The following is a 20,472-nucleotide window of genomic DNA, read 5'->3' on the forward strand; positions in this document are numbered from 1 at the left end:
GGGCCCGGACCCCAGCAGCAGCGCGCTCTGTGTGGCTCCCAGCCTCCTGGGGCTCACGGTCCCAGCTCAGTCACACACACACCCAGCAGAACCAGCGGTGACGGTGCCCAGGTCCCGGCTCGCGCCAAGGTGAGGGGCGGGGCCAAGACGAGGGGCGGGGCCTCGCGGGGGCGGGGGCGGGGCCAGGGCGAGGGCTGGGCCAGGGCGAGGGGCGGGGCCTCGCGGGGCGGGGCGGGGCCAGGGCGAGGGGCGGGGCCTCGCGGGGCGGGGGCGGGGCCTCAGGCGGCTGCTTGGGGCTGAACTCCCAGGGGTGGCGGGTCTCTTACTGTGGTCGCGGCTGAGCGCGGCGTCGATGAAGGCGGCCGCCGGGTAGAAGAAGACGCTGAGGTCGAAGGTGGGCACGTCGTCGGCCTCCACGCCGTGGTATTCGATGGCCATGTCCCGGTAGTAGTCGGGCCCAGTGTCCACGTTCCAGCGGCCGTGGGCGGCGTTGAGCACGTGCGTGAAGCCCGCCTTCTGCAGCCCGTAGCGGTCCAGTGCGGTCGCCCTGGGCGGGGGAGGAGGTGGGGGGGGCGCTGGTTGGCCGGGCGCTGCCTTGGCCTGGATCTGGGGGGGACGCGGCGGCTGCCCTGCCCCGGGTTTCTTTCTTTCTTTCTTTCTTTCTTTTAAAGATTTTATTTATTTATTCATGAGAGACAGAAACACAGGACAGAGGGAGAAGACACAGGCAGAGGGAGGAGCAGGCTCCGTGCAGGGAGCCGGATGTGGGACTCGATCTTAGGTCTCCAGGATCACGCCCTGGGCTGCAGGCGGCCCTAAACCGCTGAGCCACCCGGGCTGACCTCATCTCAGCTTTAAAGTAGGCCTCTCCTCTGAACTTTCCAGATATTTATAGGGGTTGGGGGGTTGGGGCTCAAATGAATGCTTTAAGATGCCATTTCAGGGATCCCCAGGTGGCTCAGTGGTTTAGCACCTGCCTTTGGCCCAGAGCGGGATCCTGGAGTCCCGGGATCAAGTCCCGTGTCGGGCTCCCTGCATGGAGCCTGCTTCTCCCTCTGCCTGTGTCTCTGCCTCTCTCTCTCTCTCTCTCTCTCTCTCTGTCTATCATAAATGAATAAATAAATAAATAAATAAATAAATAAATAAATAAATAAATAAATAAGTAATCTTTAAGATGCCGTTTCAGTGCAAGGATTTGATGGAGATGGGCAAAATTCTTGACGTCGATGTTCACAGGGGTGGTGAACACCATGTAGAACCCCTTGCTTTGATGAGTGAATCCTTGCCTAGTTGGGCAAAGCATTTTTCTGAGGAGAGGTATTTGAGCTGTCTATTGTTTGAGTTGATGTCAGCAAGTGCCTGGAGCCAACAGTGAAGTTATTTTCCGATTTATAGCCTTATCTATCTAGGCAAGAATTTACAGGAACAAAGAATAAAGTCATGTTGAAGAAGGTGGCCTTGGAATATAGGGCAGAGGTAGGTTGTCAGAGGAAGCAGGAGTTATTTCTGTCCAGAGGGGCCAGGGGAGACTGGGGGAGGGCCCTTTGAGTTTGCCTTACTACAAATGTCAGCTCTTGGTGATGGAGGAGAAGAGGAAGGCAAGGGCAAGGAAATAGCACAACTCAAAGGGTGGAGGCTGGAGATAATGAGGGCCTTTCAGGAAACGTTTATTTCTTCCCATAATCAATCATTTATCACAAATAATGACTTAGAATCTAGTGTGTGCCAGGCACTGTCCTGGGTGCTGATGATGCCACAGTGAACAGGTCAGTCAAGGTCCCTTGGGAAGCATGGATTCTCACGGGGAGAGCAAATAAACACCAAACAAATAAACAAGATAATTTCAGATGGCAGTAAGAGCTGTGCTGAACAACTGTGGCCCTGCTTTAGGTAAGGTGGTCAGGGAAGGCCTTGCTGGGCGGTAGTATTTATGCTAAGACTGAGGGATGAGGAGCTAGCCAGAGGAAGAGTTGAAAGAAAAATGTTTCATCCAGGTCGAGGATACAGCAAGTGCTGAGAATGCAAACAAGTGTGGCTGTAGTGGCAAGGGGGGTAGTGGTACAAGGGCACATTGGAAAGGTAGGCAGGGGCCGGGTCATGGGAGGCCCTCTGGGCCCACAGGGGAGAGCTTGCATCTTACTGTAAGTGTGGTAGAAAGCCCAATGCTACAGAGGATTTTAAGGAAGGGATGAGCATTGTTTATTTTGTAAAATATCAGTCTGTAGATGTGTGGAGAGGGAGTGGAGCAGGGAAAAAATAGAAGCAGGGAGCTCTGTTGGAGGCTGTTGCAGTTGTACAGCCAAGAGAGGAAGCTGCTTGGAGCAGGTGGGGTCACAGCAGGGCTTGCTGATGGATTGCTCAGGGGGCAGGGAGGAGGAAGCTGGTTTGGGCCAGAGCATAGGGTGTGAGAGGAGAGGAAAGATCTGGAGAGGAAGTGTGGGGTTGGATCAGGAAAGTGCTTGGATCTGTATTTGGAGGGCTCAAGGACAGTTGTTTTGTTTTGTTTTTAAGATTTTATTTATTTATTCATGAGAGACACAGAGAGAGAGGCAGAGACACAGACAGAGGGAGAAGCAGGCTCCGTGCAGGGAGCCCGACGTGGGACTCGATCCCGGGTCTTCAGGATCATGCCCTGAGCCAAAGGCAGACGCTCAACCACTGAGCCACCCAGGCGTCCCTCAAGAACAGTTTTTGATAGTGTTTGAGGAGGGGTGATCCTAACTAGGTTTTAGGACACCATCACCCCTCAACAGCACAAAGACCAGTTCTACAGCTCAGGACAAAGATGACAAGGGTTCTGGAACCAGAATGATAAGAGGCCAGAAGTGGCATTGTGCTCCAGCTAAGGGCTCATCTCAAGGTCACTGGTAAAAGGATGTAGACAGAGGGACCATACTGAATGCCAACATTGATCAGTATCTTGGGCCAAAAGGAGCCTTGCAGTAGGAAACATATGCATGGCCCCTTGGCCAAGGGCCACATATCTGTCGCTGGTTTCCTGGTCATGAGAGGAGCCACGATGGAGTCCAGTGTTTGGGAAAGAGAGACCCAAACACAGGCATTGAGCTTTTAGAAACATTTGCAAACAGCGCATTGGAACTGAGCCATAGGATGGTGGAGAGTTCCACCAAGCCCCCCAGCTGGTCTTTGGTGCTGCCATCCTGACCATGGACTACATTCTGCTTTCAATATTTCTTCAGAAAGACCTGTTTTTCATTTCTCTTCTTGTCCCAAAGTATGTATACAACATTTTGCTTTTGGGACATAGATCTGCGCTCAATTAAAACCTCTGCTAATGCAGTCCATCTTGCTGAGTAGCAACCAACCTCACTTTGAGGTTGAGCTCAGTGGAAAAATTAAAATTAACTGCCCTTGACAGGAAGTTCTTACCCACCATAAAGACTGTTCTCTCTGAGTTCGGCCACTGGGTTTCAACATAATCAAATAGCAGTTTGAATACATAGCAATTTGCACTTTGCTGCTTTGGAGGTCACCAAGGATCAGGGATCTATGTGACAAGACTTGTTGCATGACACCTCCACATTCAGGCCACAGAGCTGGTTTTAACTATGTCTGAAGTAGAGAAAAGGGCTTCTGGAGAGGATCAGACCTGGTGGGTGTCTGAGGCCCATTGCAGGTTTTCGGGGTCTCTGTGGCTGCGTGAGCCAGGAAGGGGACGTGGTGTCCTTACACACCACTCTGGGGATTCCCCTAGCTTGATACTCAGACTCCAGCTGAGAGCTCAGAAGAGTGTCCATGGCAGCATGGGAATCTGCAAATAGAGCAAACTCTTCAAACTCTTGGTATACGGCTGCTGTGATGGAGGCAGTTCCCGACTGGCCCAAATGCCTGACTTAGCAGGTACTGGGAGTAGGGTAGGTTAGAGGGTGCTCCCTGACACTATATGGTTGTTCTCTTAAATGTCAGGGCCACCTGCTTAGGTGACGTGGGAAAGAGACTAAGAAATGTGCTTCTGCTGAGGAAAAAAGCTCAGGAGAAAAACAGACTTAGGAATTTACCCTCCAGAACCTAGATGATGCAGGAGCTTTAGTTTCTGGTTATTTAATTTAAAAAAAAATCCTGATGTAAACAAGTTGTTTATTTAAAAAATAATATGTCATCAAAATATGTCAACTAATTATAAAAATAACACATGCTCAGTGCAGAATGTGAAAAACATATTCCCTCACGCACACGCACAAATCACCTGCATTTCTACCCCCTAGAGATAAAGTCTTTTTGCTTTTGGATATGAGATTCTCCAGTTGCTTTTCTATGCGTTGATTTATATATCTTATAGAGAGATTTGTTTTTGAGTACAATAGATGTTTGGGGCATGTGAGGGTTTTGAAGGCTTTGACATGGTGATATATTGTAAACACCTTCTTCTGTCAACCTACAGCCTTCAGCAGTGGTGTGCCTTTCCATTCTGTAGGGAAATCCTAATTTCATCTCGCCAAGCTTCTATTTTTGGACATTTGTCTTCTCTCTCCCCCTCTCGCTTTAACTCTAGCTCTATCTTTATCTCTCTCCAAAAGGGGGAGTGGTGGGTATTATAAGAAACACTATAAATGAACAACTTTGGGCAGCCCGGGTGGCTCAGCAGTTTACCGCCGCCTTTGGCCCAGGGCCTGATCCTGGAGACCCGGGATCAAGTCCCACGTCGTGCTCCTTGCATGGAGCCTGCTTCTCCCTCTGCCTGTGTCTCTGCCTCTCTCTGTGTGTCTCTCATGAATAAATAAAATCTTTAAAAAAAGAGAGAGAAAGATGTACAACGAAATGTTATCAGTGGCTATCCGTGGGTAAGGGGATTCTAGAGAAGTTTTCATTTGTAAATTTTGGTAACGAGCATGTCATATATTCATTTCATAAGCCAGTGAATGCCACGATTCTTACGGATGTTTCCTTAGTCCTCGGGAGACGCTGGCTACTCAAAGATGCAAGGTGGCCCCAGCATCTTTAACTCTTTAGAAACCTCTTTATCATCTGCCCCAGGGATGGAGGCTAAGAGGAGAAAGAGAGAACACCTGGAAGCCTGGAGCCCAGAAGTGATGTTGTGTTAATAACTAGACTAGGCCTTTTGTTCCCTGTGAAAGGAAGTGGTTGATGTTGCTGAAGCACCCCCCCCCCCCCTTGAGAAGCTGCTGGAAGGGCCCAGCCTGGTCTCCCCGTGGACTCTGCCCACCACCAGGGCTCAGCTGTATCTAAGTCACCTCTGGTGCCTGGAGGTTCAGAATCCAGGTTTTCTAGTTTTTTCCATAAACATTCAGCATGTTAAACGGTGAACCGTGGCTGTGTTTTCACTGACTCCTGAAGCAGCCGTGGCCCACCCTGGAGAAGTGGGTCAAAGTGTTCACTCCGCTCGGTGCCTTAGGGCTGAATTAGTTCCTTCCTTTTGGAGGCGGGCAGAGGGGCAGCTGTCCAGGTGACAGGCCCTCCCACGGGCTGAGGGCCATCGCGGCTGGCTGATTTGCTTTCCCCTCACCTTCCAGCCTCCTTGACTACAGGCCAGCGTGGAGATGCCTCTGTTTTTGAGGCTGTTGGCCCAGTTGGGAAGAAAAAAGCAGAAAGGGCAAGAGAGCAAGACCCCTTGAAAGCGAGCTCAGGCGAGCAGGGCTGGCCACAGGGAGGAGTCAGGCTTCATGGGGAAGGGCAACTGGCTGTTGCTGGCCCCAAAAGCCAGATGGAGGTAACTGGAATCTTAAAAATGGAGAGCTGCTTAGTGGCCCTGCCACTCACGGGCCGAGCAGCCCAGCACCATGGGGTTGACTCACAGGGATGCTCCCCCTGGGAGGGAGAAGAGGGATTTCCCCATTTTCCTGCTTCAGCCAAGCCTACAGAAGGCCGTCCTGCCTGGGAATTTGCAATCACTTTGACAGTAGCCAGGATGTTTCCCCTCCTGCTGACTACAGGGGAAAAAAAAAAAAAGAAAAAAGAAAAAAAAAAAAAGATTTTGCTAAGCAAATGAAAGATGTGAATAAGATTAAAGGGAGAATATTTAAATTACAGAAACTTAGTGCTTTCAAGCATACTCGAGCACTTTTGAAGCACCCATTTAGGGGCTGCTGATTGATAAGAGGCGATGAATTATTCTTATCTCATCATTGACGCCAGCCCCTGGCTCTCTGGAGGGCAACACTTGGTTAACCTAATTTGAATCTAATTTGAATGACTTAAAAGTAATAAAACAAGTATGTGCTTGAACCTAATAAAGCCTAATTTATTTAATAGCACATTTCTTGAAGGATTTTATGTTAGAGCTGGAAGGGACCTTTGAAATCATCCCTTTGTTTTACAAATAAAGAAACTGAGTCCCAGAACAGTAAAATGTTTTGCCAAAGGCCACACATAATGCCCACTCAGCCCTGGGAGCTTGGACTCTGCCCTGAATCCCGTCTGAGGCCTTCTGTCTGCCCTGTGCTGACCCTGCAGTTCATGCTTGTGGGGATTGAGACCCCCTACCGAGCTATGGGAAGTGGCTGAGGGGAGGGTGGCTGTGCCTTGAGCCAGAATGATTTCCGGGTGAGAATGTCTGATACATGGCTGGTGGGCCTGGCCCAGGCCCTGCCAGTGACCCATCACACTCCATACCAACCAGATCTCCCTCCTGTCTGTGGCTTCTTCTCACCGGTGCCATCAACTCTGCCCTCCCCAGGCTGTAAGCAATGAGGACTTAGAGGCAGCTGGCACTACACCTGGTGAGTCCCCTTGGGATAAGCTGAGCTTGAGAAGATGCTTTAGCCGTTCTGAAATGCCCAGGCCCATAGGGTTTTGGTGTGGCACTGCCTCCCTAGGCTGTAGGCTGCCTGGGTTCTGGAAGGCCAGGACGGTATCTGTGGAAGCAATGGGTGTGTGAGCCCGAGAAAGCCCATGAGGAGGGACCTTCCTTCCCACCTGACCTTGGGTTCATGATAGAGTCTCATGGGAGAAATTCGACCAAGGGTGGATTCCGTCTCAAGGCTGCCCTTACTTTGGCACAGAAGGACCCTTAACGGCAAAGCACAATGACTGTTCCTTACTTATGGAGTAAGTAACTCTCACCCTGGGAGTTGAGTTTCGAGAACCTGTTTGATCCGTAGTAGTTCACACTTACCGGACGTGCCATGCACTGTGCTAAGTGGCATATGTATTAACTCACTGGGTCCACCTCTTGTAGGTAAAGCAATAGCATGAGTGACTTGCCCAAGGCCACATGGGGAGCAGTATTTGACGGGCACTGTGGCTTCGGAGCAGATGCTCAGCCTCTGCCTCTCTCCACAAAGAAGCCCTTGAGGGGAGAGGAGGGAGGAAAAGTGAGCTGCTTCTTTGGGCTACGTCTAGTCTCCAGGCTTCACCAGTCTAGGCCAGGGGTTCCCCAAGACATCCATCCTCACTCTTGGATCCCGACCACCCTAACTTCCAGAGCCTTGATACTTGCCTTTCGAAAATCCTAGGTGCTTTTAAGGAAAGGAAAAATTCAACCGAAATGCAACCATCAAATTAAAACTGAGGCTTTGTGCACGAGGAGCCAGCTGTGAGCTTTTTGCTGCTGCTTTGGGCAACACCTACAAAGAGACCAAGAAGCACAGACAGCCTCGCCTGCTCTCAGCAGGGTTATAACCTCCGTGTGGTTGCATTGGCAGTGGAATTAATTTCCCTTTCAATAAGCATTTGGGAATCTCATTACCCTTGTAAGTGGGTGTCTAGAAGGGACCCTGAGCAGAGATGAAGACAAGCACCATGCCAGGCCGGCTTTAGCCCCCTGTCCCTGCTGAGCACACAGGTCATACACTGACTGTGGAGCTTGCCTAGACTGTGCATGTGTGTGTTTGTTTTGGGGCTTGACCAGGGAGAGCTGGAATGAATTGAAAGGGCAGGGACATTTTCTTGATTGAAGGAAGCAAGATTGTGGTCGGATGTCAAGGAGGCAAGCGTACCTTACTGCATCACACCCTGTGGTCTGGCACTCTATTAACTAGGATTTGTCTGTCCTGTTCAGACACTTGGTGGCCTCCTGAAGAGAGTCCCTTGGCTAGCATTCGGTCTTCCACAAGCTGGCCCTGACCTACCTCCTCACGCTTCTTTCTAAGTAACAATAATGATAATATTTGTATTTGTCTATACGAAATGTTCTTACATTCCATATTTCTTTGAATCGTCTTAGGAGTCGTTTTTAGGAATGAGGACACAGGCCCAAGAAGTAAAAGGGCCTGCCCAGAGCCACTACACCTGGAGTAGACTGTGGCTGTGGTAGATTGTATGTTACCATTTGGAATAGTTGGTGCCCCTCCCCAGGGACAGGTTACACTTTCCTGCCCTAATAACATGAAGGTTTGGCTTGGACTTGCAATGTCCATTGAAATGTGGGCATAAGTGGCATGTGTCACTTCTGAGTCCGCTTGTGATTCTCCATGTCCCTTCTCTCTGCCAGGAGACTAACAGAGTCCCAGATGGGGGCTGCTCTGTCAGCCTGGATCCTGAGTCCGAGAGGGACATTGATGTGGAGCAGAGATAGAACTGGCCCGCTACGGATGTTCACGTGAGTAAGAATAAGAACTAACGCACTGCTGTGGTAGGCCACTGAGGTGCTAGGGCCACCTGTGACTACAGCACAGCTAAATCCGAGCTGACCGTGTGGTGGTCAAACGTGGATTAGTTCTAGATCCCCTGAGAGTGGACCTCAACCATATTTATCCCTTGCATTCCAAACAGACCATCCTGCTTATTCTCACCTCCATTCATGTCTTCATCCTGCTACCTCTGGCCAGAACTTTGTTCAAGTCCTACCCATCTTCCAGAGTCATGCTCAGAATTCACCTCTTCTGTGACACTTTCTCAGAATCATCACAGTACCAAATACTCAGTAGCATCGCACTCTCTTTGTTTTAATCCATCTCATCTTCACCCCATGAAATAAGCCCTATCTTTGTTGCCGAATAAGGTGAAGAAAGGTAAAATAAATTGTCTAAGATCATACAACTGGTGATTGGTAGAGCCAAGACTCAAACCCCACACTCCTTCCACTCTATTCCCCATTCTCCTTCCATTCCCTGTTACATTTCTACACATCTCTTCTCCTGAGCTGTAAAGGGCTTCTTTATCTGATTGATCACATTTTCTTGATCTGAGTTTAGGTATAAATTCTGCCTCTTACTGGTGGTATGACTTTTAGCTGGTCACTTAATTTCTCTGAGCTTCAATTTCCTCTTTGTATCCCCCACAGCACCTAGAAAGGTATCCAGTAAATACTGACTGACTGAGCAGTTGGATGAACTCTTGGAGCCCTCATTTGCCCATTTGTAAAATGAGAGTAATAATGGAACCTCCTTCATAGGGTTGCCTAGCACAGGGCATGGCACTGGGTAAGATGTATGCAATACAATGTAGTTGTTGTCATTATTATTATTATTATTATTATTATTATTATTATTATTTATTAGCTATAAGGAATGTAAACACAATATATACAGAGAAAGAAACCTTACTTCTCGCTATGGGGATTAAGGAAAGCTAGCTTCACGACAGAAGTGATTTGAGTGGTCTTTGTAGCACACATAGCCTCTGGACACAGAGCTGACTGAAGGGCAGGGCATTTTAGGCAAAGGGGACAGCATAGATAAAGACACAGAGACAGGGGATCCCTGGGTGGCTCAGCAGTTTGGCACCTGCCTTCAGCCCAGGGCATGATCCTGGAAACCCAGGATCGAGTCCCACCAGGCTCCCTGCATGCTCCCTGCATGCTCCTTCCCTCCCTCCCTCCCTCCTTCCCTCCCTCCCTGCTTCTCCCTCTGCCCCTGTCTCTGCCTCTCTCTCTCTCTGTCTCTCATGAATAAATAAATAAAATCTTTAAAAAATACAAGGCACAGAGACAGTGTAAGTCTTAAAATCTTAATTCCTCTTCCTCCAGTTTTACCATTGTTAGGGTCATATCTAAGGAAATAATCCTACATATGAAAAGATATGCATAAATATGTCCACTGCAGTATTTATAAAAGCTAGAACAGGGCAGGCCCGGTGGCTCAGCGGTTTAGTGCCGCCTTCAGCCTAGGGCATGATCCTGGAGACCTGGGATAAGAGTCCCGTGTCGGGCTCCTTGCATGGAGACTGTTTCTCCCTCTGCCTGTGTCTCTGCCTCTCTCTGTGTGTGTCTCTCATGAATAAATAAATAAATTTTAAAAAGCGAGAACATAGAAATAACTGATTAAGTCTAACAATAGGGGAGTGGTTAAATAAATGACCTTATATCCACTTGGTATATTATTATCTGATAGGTAGTATTATAATTAAATGGATGAAAAGTAATAAGGGAAAAGTTTATGAACGATGCTATGTGGGAAATGATAAAATGAATAATCAATGTGGTTACAACTATATAAAAGCAAATCATAAACCAAAATATTATAAATAAATAAATACCGCAGAAAGTCTAGGAGGATATATTAGTAGAAGTGGCTTCAGAGTAATGGGGTTTGGTGATTGCTCTCAGAGATTTAACTTTTCTTCCTTTTATTGATCTTATTACTAGAGCTAACCTTTATTGAGCACTCACCATATACTAGGCACTGCACTAATATATTACATACAGTATCTCACTTAATCCATATAACCCAATGAGTTAAAATTCTCTACTTGTAGAGAACCTAAGACTTCTATATTTATACAATAAGCATGTATTACTTGTATAATAGGAAAATCATATATTTACTGTATTTATGTAATATTTTATAATTATAAGAGATTCAGATTCCCCCCTTCCTTTTTTTTTTTTTTTTTTTTTTGCTACTTCAGGGATAAAATACACATTGTTCTGTGTATTTCTCTATGTACCTCTTTATGTACTGATATTTTAATAAATTACATTTCTTAAAATGATAGTAGGGTCAAAGTATATGTGTACCTTTTTTAAATTTTGAACTCATTTTAGAATTACAGAAAAGTCACAAAAATAACATAGAGATTATTTGGCAATAAAAAAGAATAAAATACTAGTACATGGTACAACTTGGATGAACCTTGAAAACATTAGGATAAGTGAAAGAAGCCAGACACAAAAATCATATATTATGATTCCATTTATATGAAATGCCCAGAATAAGTAAATCTATATAAACAGAAAGCAGATGGGTGGTTGCATGGATACAAAGATGAGGACTGGAGAATTTTGAGGTGGTTTCCTTTTGAGGTGATACAAATCCTTTCAAATGAGTGGCGCTGGGGCGCTGGTTGCACAACTTTGTAAATGTAAGATGGCCACTGAATTGTGCACTTTAGAAAGGTGAATTTTATGGAATGTGAGCTATAGCTCAATAAAGCTTTTATTTTTAAAAAAGAAAACAGTACAGAGAGTCCCAGATACCCCTCACTGAGGTCCTCCTAGTGTTCACACTGGGAAATGATTGGATAAATTGCAGGACGGCACTACTGCGGAATAGTAAAAGTATAGAATAATATGATTTCTTCTCCCCCCTAAAATTGTTTAAAAGAAATGAAGACCTTTTATATGTGTGGATATGCTACATTTGCAATAACATACAAGTAATGCAAGTATGCAAGTGAGCATAATACTGGCTATTCGGTGACAGAATTAAGAGAGGACTGAGGGAGATTATGCAGTTTGCTTTTACAACTCTCTCTTTAGTTTACTTTAGTATATAAGGGCATGTAATTTTCAATTTAAAAGTATTAAGGAAAAAAACAAAAGGACAAGAGATGCTGTCCTTGGATTTCCCATGACTAGACAGTTATCTCTAGGTTTCTTAAAGTTTTTTTTTTTAAGATTCTATTTATTTATTCATGAGAAACACAGGAGAGAGAGAGAGGCAGAGACACAGGCAGAGGGAGAAGCAGGCTCCATGCAGGGAGCCCGACATGGGACTCGATCCCGGGTCTCCAGGATCACGCCCTGGGCTGAAGGCAGCGCTAAAGCGCTGAGCCACCCAGGCTGCCCTATCTCTAGGTTTTAAGCAGCAAAATGTTTATTAATGTTACACATGCAGGGGTCCTGCACCACCATCAGCTCCAGGGAGAGATGGAACCTGAGTCGGAATCCTGGGGAATGGAAGGAGGAGTAGGAGTGCTGGTTAAGGTGAAAGCTTCTGGGTTAGACAGAACTGCGTTTGAATCCCAGCTCTCTGCCACCTACCACACTGTGGACCTTGGGCCAGTTGCTTAACTGCCCTGGGCCTTGTGGGAGTAATTAGATGCCCTCTTTCCCAGGGCTATGGTGAAAATAAAATGAGATAATTCGAGCAAGACACTTAGCATGGTGCCTGGAACACAGTATTCAATAATGATAGGCATTATTATTTTCAATATTATTTACAGATGTTTCCCAGTTGTTTAAGGAGTGAGAAGTGGTAGCTCTAAAAATCTAGAGGAGGGGAAAATGACCTCAACTTTGCTGGGCCTACCATGCTTCCTGTGCCACTAATCTTGAGAACTGACTTTGTTCTTGCTGGTATTATACCCAGCTAAACTAAAAGGCTCTGTTTCCCAGCTTCCTTTGCAGTGAGGCCCTCTGGAAAGATGCCCTTTTGCTCTTTCTTTATGTTTCTCTGGCCTGGATGCCATAGATGGTAGTTGGAGCCCCATCAGCACTCTTGGACCAGGCCACAACTTCCAGGAAGGAAGCCACACTCTCAGGATGGTGGGGCAGGAGCACAGGAGCCTGAGACCCTGATGACCCTGAAGTTGCCATGCCAGCCCCAGCTTACCTTCCTCTGGAATTCTTTTATATGGAAGAGAAATAGACCCTTAATGTTGCATTAGCCCCATCTCTGGGTCTTCTGTAATATGAAGATAAACCCAGCCCTGAGTTCTCACAATATAGCTAACCTAAAAAGCAACGACTCATGGCTAGGAGAGGGTGGAGGGTGTGAGGGCTGCTGCCTTCCTCCGGGTGAGGCCAGAGGTGGGGCTTGGCCTGGACACTTACTCATCACCGATGTAGAGCTGGGGCCACACCTCATTGACGTGGGTATACTGAGGACTGCCCTTCCAGAAGAGACGCTCCAGCTCAAAGGCTCCGGGGGTACAGTAGTCATCTGCTTCTACCTCCTCCTCCCCCCTTGGCAACAGCCTCTTGGCAGGTGGGTAGGCATTTGGGAGGCTTGTCTTCGGTTCTCTGGATGTCATTTTGGAGCCGAGGGGTTTTCTTTCCTTTCTGCAATTGGTCATGAGAGAGGGTCAGGATTTGGGTTAGTACAGGACAGAGGTAGGGAATGGTCTTTACAAAAAGAAATGGGAATAAGCTGATCTTAAGATTCTGCAGGCATTTCTCCTGCCTTCTGTGCTCCCCTTTCCTCTTCCTGGGCCACAGAGGTAACCAAGAAGGGCCATCATGGCAGTTAAACAACCTTCACCAACATTCCAGTCTCCTTTGGGGCAAGAGGGCTGGCAGCCCTTTGACTTGGGTCAAGGAGGGTTTGCAGCAGACCTACAACAGGCTTCAAGCCTCAAAAATCTCTGTTGGCTGCCAGGCCTTTGCCTCCTTCCTTTTAGCTTTTACCCCTCCTTTGGTGCCTAGTTTTTCCTTTTTCTGATTGGAATCTGCTGGCTCTGGCCATTGGTTCCTGCCATTCGAGGCCTGTGATACTCCACACCTGCAGGGAGCTGTGGAAAGGACACACCTGTAAATCCAGAGCCTGTTTGATCAGAGCAGCCATGCATATTCTGGGAGCTTCAAGAACCCTGGGGTGGAAGGAGGCTTGGCTCCCTGAGGGTTCCTCAACGTGTTAGAACAGTTGAAGGCAATGTTGGCCGCACGCTAGGGGGTTGGCAGTTGTGCTAACGTACCAGGGGTCAGAAGAGATGTTCTAAGCTGGAAAGCTGTGTTTGCAGATTGAAATGCATATTTGGAGAGCTTGTCAGGCTCTGCAAATGGAATGCGGGAGAAGAGTTTCCATTGTCCCCAAGGAAAGGAATTTGCTGTGGAATTGAGCAGTGTTTGTTCCCCCAGCTGAGTGACTAGGGCGTCTACACTCAGGCAGCCTGAGGGGAAGAAGAGACTGAGAAACATGGAGGTAAGTGATGAGGAGGGAGTGGTCTTTATTTAACGAATACTTATCTGGCACTTTGTGCTAGGCACTGTTCCAAGTGCTTGACAATTATTAACTCATTTAATCTTCTTAACCCTATGAGGTAGGCATTATTATTATTATTATTATTATTATTATTATTATTATCTCTATTTTACAGACAAGGAGAATTGTAAATTGAAGATGTCTGTAACACATGGTCTTAGTCTTCTGAGAAAGAAATAGCTGCTGGGAGGTGGGGACAGAGTGCAGTGTGATGGGGACAGGCCAGGAATTTGAAGAATATTAAAAAAATGTTTGCTAGCATGAGGTGCCTGGGTGGTTCAGTCGGTTAAGCCTTCAACTCTTGGTTTCTGCTCAGGTCAGAGATCTCAGGGTTGTATGATCAGGCCCTGGGTTGGGCTCCACATTTAGTGCAATAGTCTGCTTGGGACTCTCCCCCTTTCCTCTCTCTCTGCCCCCACTCTCATGCTCTCTTTCTCTTAAAAAAAAAAAAAAAGTTTGCTAGCTTCAAAGACCACTGGGATCATGTCAAAGGACTTAGAACACAACTCAGAGAGGCTTCCACTTGTCAAAAGGGGACAAGTTGAACATGAATAGTAAAAATAACTGCAGTGGATTGAAACACATCAAACATTTAAATCGTAATGATGCTTAAAACAATTACTCATGGTTGGAAGATGTAGGGGACCTGCTCATTATTTTGAAAATAGATAAGTAAAGGGAAAGAATGTAGCATTTATGGTTCCTCTCTGATACAAACTGTACTACTGGGTAGATGAGGGAATTTGCTCTTTTAGAGAAATATTCCAGGTAATAAAGAGGGAAGAAAGCATCATTTTGTGATACTTGATGGACTAATGGATATAGGCATTCCCCTCTGACTGTTCGCAACAGAAGAAGAGAGGATCAGACCTTATGGGCCTTCTGTGGGGAGAATTCACCATCGCCGTGAGAGTCTTGCCAGAGGAAAACCTGAGTCTTTTTTTTTTTTTTTTTTTTTTTGAAAACCTGAGTCTTAAGAGAGTCCTCAGAGTCTAGATCTAACAACCAATTTGCAGGAGATTCCAAGGACAGCTAAATTCTAGCCTAGGTCCTTACCTTTTAGAAATACATATCAAAATATTCACAGATGAAATGATATAATCCCTGGGATTTGCTTCAAACATAATATACTTGGAAAAAAATGTGACAATATTTGATGTATGGGATGGGGAGTGGAGGTGGAGGTATGTAAGGGGTAGGATTGGCCATGGTTGTTGGTGGTTGGGGTTGGATGATGATTGCAAGATAGTTATTGTTTCTCTTTGCATATCTTTGATATTTTTCATTTAAAAATGTTAAGAAGAGGGGCGGCAGAGTGGCTCAGTCGTTTAAGCATCTGCTTTCAGCCCAGGTCATGATCCTCGGGTCCTGGGATGGAGCCCAGCTGGGTTTTGGGGGATCATGGGAAGCCAGAATTTATGACTTTCCCCCTGCAGTTAAGGTGAGTTAAGGGTGGTGGCAATGGAGACAACCCCTTTTTTTTTTTAATTGTCTTTGGATCTGGACTACTTCTCTCTGAATCATCTGGCTGTTGCAAGACATACAGATTCCCGAGTTACATCCGGACTGGGGCTGTGGGCCTAGGAATCTGTACTTTAACAAGCTCACACGTGCCTCTGGTGCTCACTGAAGGTTGATGATAATGACAGCCCAAGAGTGTGGCTAAGAGTCAAGGAGCTAGTGAGTCAAGGATAGAAAAGGGTGGAAGGCCTTCAGCATACTTCCTTCTCTTCTCTTTGAAGTAGAGGCCATATCTCTAGCTCAGAATAAGGTGCAGGCCTGGTGGTAGACAAGAGCTGGACGACCTTCGCCGGGGACTCTGTGACAATGGCTCCCTGGTGTTTAATTCTCGAGCCCCAGTGGCGGTCATGTAGTGAATGCGGGGGTCGGGGGGTGAATGGCTGAAGTGGGCGGTGAAGAAGACCTGTGCTGGGGCCTCAGCCAGAGCTGATGAGGCAGGACTCCCCTTTGGCTCCTGGAGGAGGGGCGGAGGTGAGTCCCAAGGCAGGAGGCAGGGTCTCCCGTGGCTGCCCAGGCCTGAAGCCTGCTGTGGCGCCTGCCTGCTGGTGTTTTCAGTCACAAGCGGGAAGAGGATGGCCAGGGATGGGCAGAAACTTCCACTGTGGGAACCAGCCCAAACAACACTGTCTGCCACCAAAGGAGGCTTCGGAAGAGGTGATTTTAGCGAGGCCTGGAGTAAACTGCATCCTGAACCCCCTGCCGGCCTCCTTTGATCACTGAAGCTGACCTCACCCTTGCGGGGCTGTTCCTCCTTCATTATAGTGGGGAAGGAGCGCCCCCCCCCCCCAGCCCCATCTCCGTGCTGAAAGCCTCGGCTGGATTTCCAGACAGAAGAGGAAGTGGTGCGGTCTACCCAGAGCGGCTTGGCACGCAGAGGGAGCTCTGGGATCTATTATCCTCCAGTGTGCAGATTTGATGGGGGGGGGGGGGGGAGAACAAAGCACAGAACAGTCCAGAAACCACAGACCTGTAATCTTTCCAAATCCTGAAGGCGGCTTGTGTGCATCCCTCTCTGCACGGCTCCCAAATTTCTGAATCTCAGAGAGGCTGAAAGCGTCTGCTTCCCAGACCACAGCCAAAATGGAAGGGGAAGACAAATCTGTTCTGTTTGGTTTCCATAGATCCGACCCAGAGATTAACTGCCAAGGTCTTGATGACACACACAATATCAATCACGGGCTAAATGTCATAATGAGAGCTGGGCAGGTTGTCAAGAGAGGCCTCCAGGTTTCTGTTACAGCTTCATATTTAAAGGTTTGGTCCCAGGAAACTAAATGCCATCCTGAAGGCTACTTGGCCTGTCTCTGCCCCAAAGGAGAGCAGGCTCCTTCCTGGAGGAGCCAGGCAGGTAAGATAGAGGAGGGAAGTGGGTTGGGTGTTAGAGAATAAAACCAACCAACCAACCAACCCTCACTGTTGGCCTCCGGCAGGAGACAACAGGGAGTGGTGGGGACTGTGGCAGGGAAGAGAGCCGATGCTCCCCGGAAGACCACAGCAGCTTGCCCTTCCCTGTGGGAACTCGAGCCCAGATTCTCTGATATTTTTATGAGAGGCCAGAAAGCCAGGGTTTTGTGAGAAATCTGCTGCTGTTTACATGTAGGCCGCCGAAGGAGATGCTAGCCATACCTTGTTCCGTTCCTCAGCTCAGATGGCTGCCATGTAAGCGGGCTCCCCTTACCCACAGAAGGCCTCCTCCCTAAGCCCCTGGTTCTCCCCTCGGGATATTTTCTGGTCTCTGGGCTGGTCAGGCCTACAGTATGAGGAGTTCCCCTCGAACGTCGTTGCTAATGAAGGGGGCCGTTGGAGAGGTACCCTGGCTCCCTCCGCCCTCTGTGGGACCTCCGTGGGGAGTCTGTTCTACGCGGGGTAACCTGACGTGTCCTGTGGGGGCTCTCTTCCCTCCCAGACCCCCCTCCCTGCACCCTGGTCTCAGGGTGAGCTCTGGAGGGAACCTAATACTGCTAATCTTAAGACATTTAAAGACACTGTGGTAACAGAACGTGCAGAGGCCAAGTGCTACTTGACGGCTAAAGCCTAGAGCAGCCTTTCCCTCTGTGAAACAGTGGCCTTGACTTCGAGATGCTCTTTCCAGGCGGAATGAACACAGGGGCCCGTTGTTAATTCTGACTCCATTTCAGAATTTTCCATGGTACAGCTCACGTTTGGTCAAAGGTTTCCCCTTCCCAATGAGGGAAGGCTTTGGATGAATTCAAAACTGTAATTTCGGCACCATAGTTTGACTTCATGTAAAAACAAAACAAAACACCTTACACAGTTTTGTTTTGTTTGTTAGTTTTTAACTAGAAGAAAAATATGAAAATGTCAATGCTGTGAGCAAGTGGCAGAACTCCAGGAGATTTTTTTTTTTTCTGTTTTCTATTTTGGGATTCTTTGAATAAATAATCATATTTTATAGTAAATCACCATGTCTATATTTTTAAACTGTGCTGACCAAGCAGAACAGCTGGGCAGGAAGCTGCCTGTGACTTGTAATTCGTGATTCCTATTCTATCTTCCTTGCTCCTGGACCTGGCACTTTCCTGGGGGCCCCTCTGCCACCCTGTCCCTCTCTCCCTGCATTCGCTGGCTCCAGGCCCTGCCCTGATCTGCTCTCACAGCCCCAACAATCACTGAAGACTCTTGGATACATCGCATCCTCCCTGAGTGTCACTTTCTTCTTGATAAAATGGAGCTATAACAAGAAGGGTAAAGATGGTTTTGAAAATAAACAAAAAACCTCACCTGAGCTCTTTCTAAAGTGGCCAATGGGAGAAGCCAGGTAGCGAGATACATTATTTATTTCACTGGGAACATTAAATTGCTAAGTAGGCCATTGAGTCTGCAAAGACTGGCCAGGTAACCGTGGACTGAGAGCCACAGAACAGGCCTCGACAAAAGATACCATTTGAGGACCCCTTGGATGAGAAGAAACTAAGTCCTGAAGTATGAGTGAGAAGGTGGTGGTGCAAGGCAACAAGAGCTAAATTATTCTGTACGAGGAAGCAAGGGGAGTTCTGAGGCTCTTCGAACATCCCCCGAAGGGGGGATAGAGAGGGAGGGGGGACGTGGGCCGCAGATAGTCAGGTGTGGAATGTCCAGGGCACAGCATTCTGCGGAGAACAGGATTCCCAGTGCCCACCAGCGAGGGCAGCCCTCTCTTCTCAGCCTTGAAACCATTAGATGCGGGCAGCCCTGGTGGCTCAGCGGTTTAGTGCTGCCTGCAGCCCCAGGCATGATCTGGAGACCCTGGATCGAGTCCCACGTCAGGCTCTCTGCATGGAGCCTGCTTCTCCCTCTGCCTGTGTCTCTGCCTCTCTCTCTCTCTCTGCATCTCTATGAATAAATAAATAAAATCTTTAAAAAAAAAAAAACCATTAGATGCAACAGGCAGCCACATCGGCGGTGGTTTTGAGAAATCAAAGTGAAAGAGACTTGAGCAGGTGGAGAGAAGAGACCACAGGTTTATGAAGCAGAACGTACAGTATCCACTGACCTAATCAACGCTGGCTATCTGCGTATTTTAGGATGGTGGAATTATTTGCGATTCTTCTTTTTGAGGAACAATCTATTCTGAACTTTCCATTTTGAACATATATATGAAGTATATGAATAGGGTGGGGGAAGCCTGTGAAAGTTCTATTTTAGAATTGTTCTGGACAGGGGCGCCTGGGTGGCTCAGTTGGTTAAGCGTCTGCCTTCAGGTCAGGTCACTCCCAGGGTCCTGAGATCCAGCCCAGTGTCGGGCTCCCTGCTCAGCGGGGAGCCCGCTTCTCCCTCTCCCTCTGCCCACCCATGCTTTCTCTCTATCTCTCTCTCTCACTCTCTGTCTCAAATGATAAAATCTTGGAAAAAAAAAAAAAAAAGAATTGTTCTGGACAAAGTAGATGCCCACCCTAAACCTTTGGGCTAAGGCACAGGGGGGTGACCGTCAGGACCAGGCCTGGCTAGGTGTTCCTTATATCTCACGAGGCACCGCGTGCCCTCCCCATAAGTGTGAGTTCCCCGAAGGGAGCCATGCCCTCCTTGAGGCCTCTGGGAGCAGAGTCAGGCTTAGGTCATGTTAGAAGGTCACTCTAATCCCTCAGTGCTTCGAGAAACCAGAGGAGAATCAAGTTTTGTGTGTCCTGAAGCTTATACAATTTCTTTAAGGAAAGGAAAACCAAACAGGTACAGGGCCTTGGAAGAGACCCATGTAAGTGTGCGGGTCTTGAAGCTTTGGGGGCAAATCTACCTCTGAGGGAAGCCTCCTTCCCCTCTGACTGGAGACAGACCTTGGGTGAAGAGGGCAGCATCGTTCCCCTGCCCCATGGTGCCAGAGCCAGCATCCTTGATTCCCCTTCCCCGGTCTCGGTTTAGTCTCAATCAGCCAACATCAGAGGTGCTCCAGGAGGTTACGAATGAGTGTGACCCATTTTACCTTCTAAGTCAGGCCTGGCCCAGCCCTCCACACCCAGGCTTTCCTCACCCATTCCTCCATTAAGTACCAGATATGGGCTGGGCCAGAGAAGTCTCTGCCTTCTAGAAGTTTTTGGTCTAGTAGAGCAGTTTCTACAGTAGTCTTAAAACAGTCCCCTCTCCCTTCTGAAGTCCTTCTGTATCTGGGCGTATGTATACGTTGCGTATTTACCTTCCTACTGCATCAGGATCTTGGGGGAAAGTTAGTCTGTGTTGAAATGCATGCACACCACATTTCTTCCATGACACCACCCAAGTCGGGCTTGGAATGCGCCTTGAAAGAAGAGGGAAGGTAAAAATGTTACTGTGGTTGGATAAATTACTCTATTAGGAGAGTAATACCTTCTGCTCGGGTATGCAAAGGGGTGGAATTTGGCAGCAGTGTACATATATAAATAAACATATTTTTAATTTACTGCAAGTCAGTGCTTGTCTT

At 47.7% G+C, this 20,472-nt stretch overlaps 1 protein-coding gene and 2 long non-coding RNA genes across 7 annotated transcripts in view; 2 read left to right on the forward strand and 1 right to left on the reverse strand.

Annotated features, from left to right (window-relative positions):
• Positions 1-20,472, reverse strand: part of DUSP29 (dual specificity phosphatase 29) — a 32,593-nt gene that overhangs the window by 8,449 nt on the left and 3,672 nt on the right. For 2 of the 4 annotated variants that reach the window (XM_072823707.1, XM_072823708.1), the window contains exons 2-3: positions 12,914-13,141; positions 327-547 (exon numbers count right to left, since the gene is read on the reverse strand). In XM_072823707.1, coding sequence (XP_072679808.1) covers positions 327-547; positions 12,914-13,141 — 449 coding nt within the window. Of the gene's footprint in view, positions 1-326; positions 548-12,913; positions 13,142-16,548; positions 16,727-20,208; positions 20,310-20,472 lie in introns of those variants that run through there. The other 2 variants (XM_072823710.1, XM_072823709.1) reach the window with 2 other exon arrangements.
• On the forward strand, positions 282-9,750 carry LOC140632051 (uncharacterized). 2 transcript variants are annotated; one of them, XR_012029557.1, is made up of 4 exons: positions 315-394; positions 6,599-6,698; positions 8,411-8,518; positions 9,203-9,750. It is a non-coding gene; the product is annotated as an uncharacterized lncRNA (long non-coding RNA). The 2 variants fall into 2 exon arrangements; XR_012029558.1 differs by lacking the exon at positions 6,599-6,698 and having other exon boundaries at positions 282-394.
• LOC140632048 (uncharacterized) overlaps positions 15,027-20,472 on the forward strand; it is a 29,499-nt gene continuing 24,053 nt past the window's right edge. Inside the window, exon 1 of the long non-coding RNA XR_012029552.1 lies at positions 15,027-16,929. This is a non-coding gene — a long non-coding RNA (uncharacterized lncRNA). The remainder of the gene's footprint in view (positions 16,930-20,472) is intronic.

This window comes from Canis lupus, chromosome 4, assembly GCF_048164855.1.
Source record: "Canis lupus baileyi chromosome 4, mCanLup2.hap1, whole genome shotgun sequence".
NCBI lineage: Eukaryota > Metazoa > Chordata > Mammalia > Carnivora > Canidae > Canis > Canis lupus.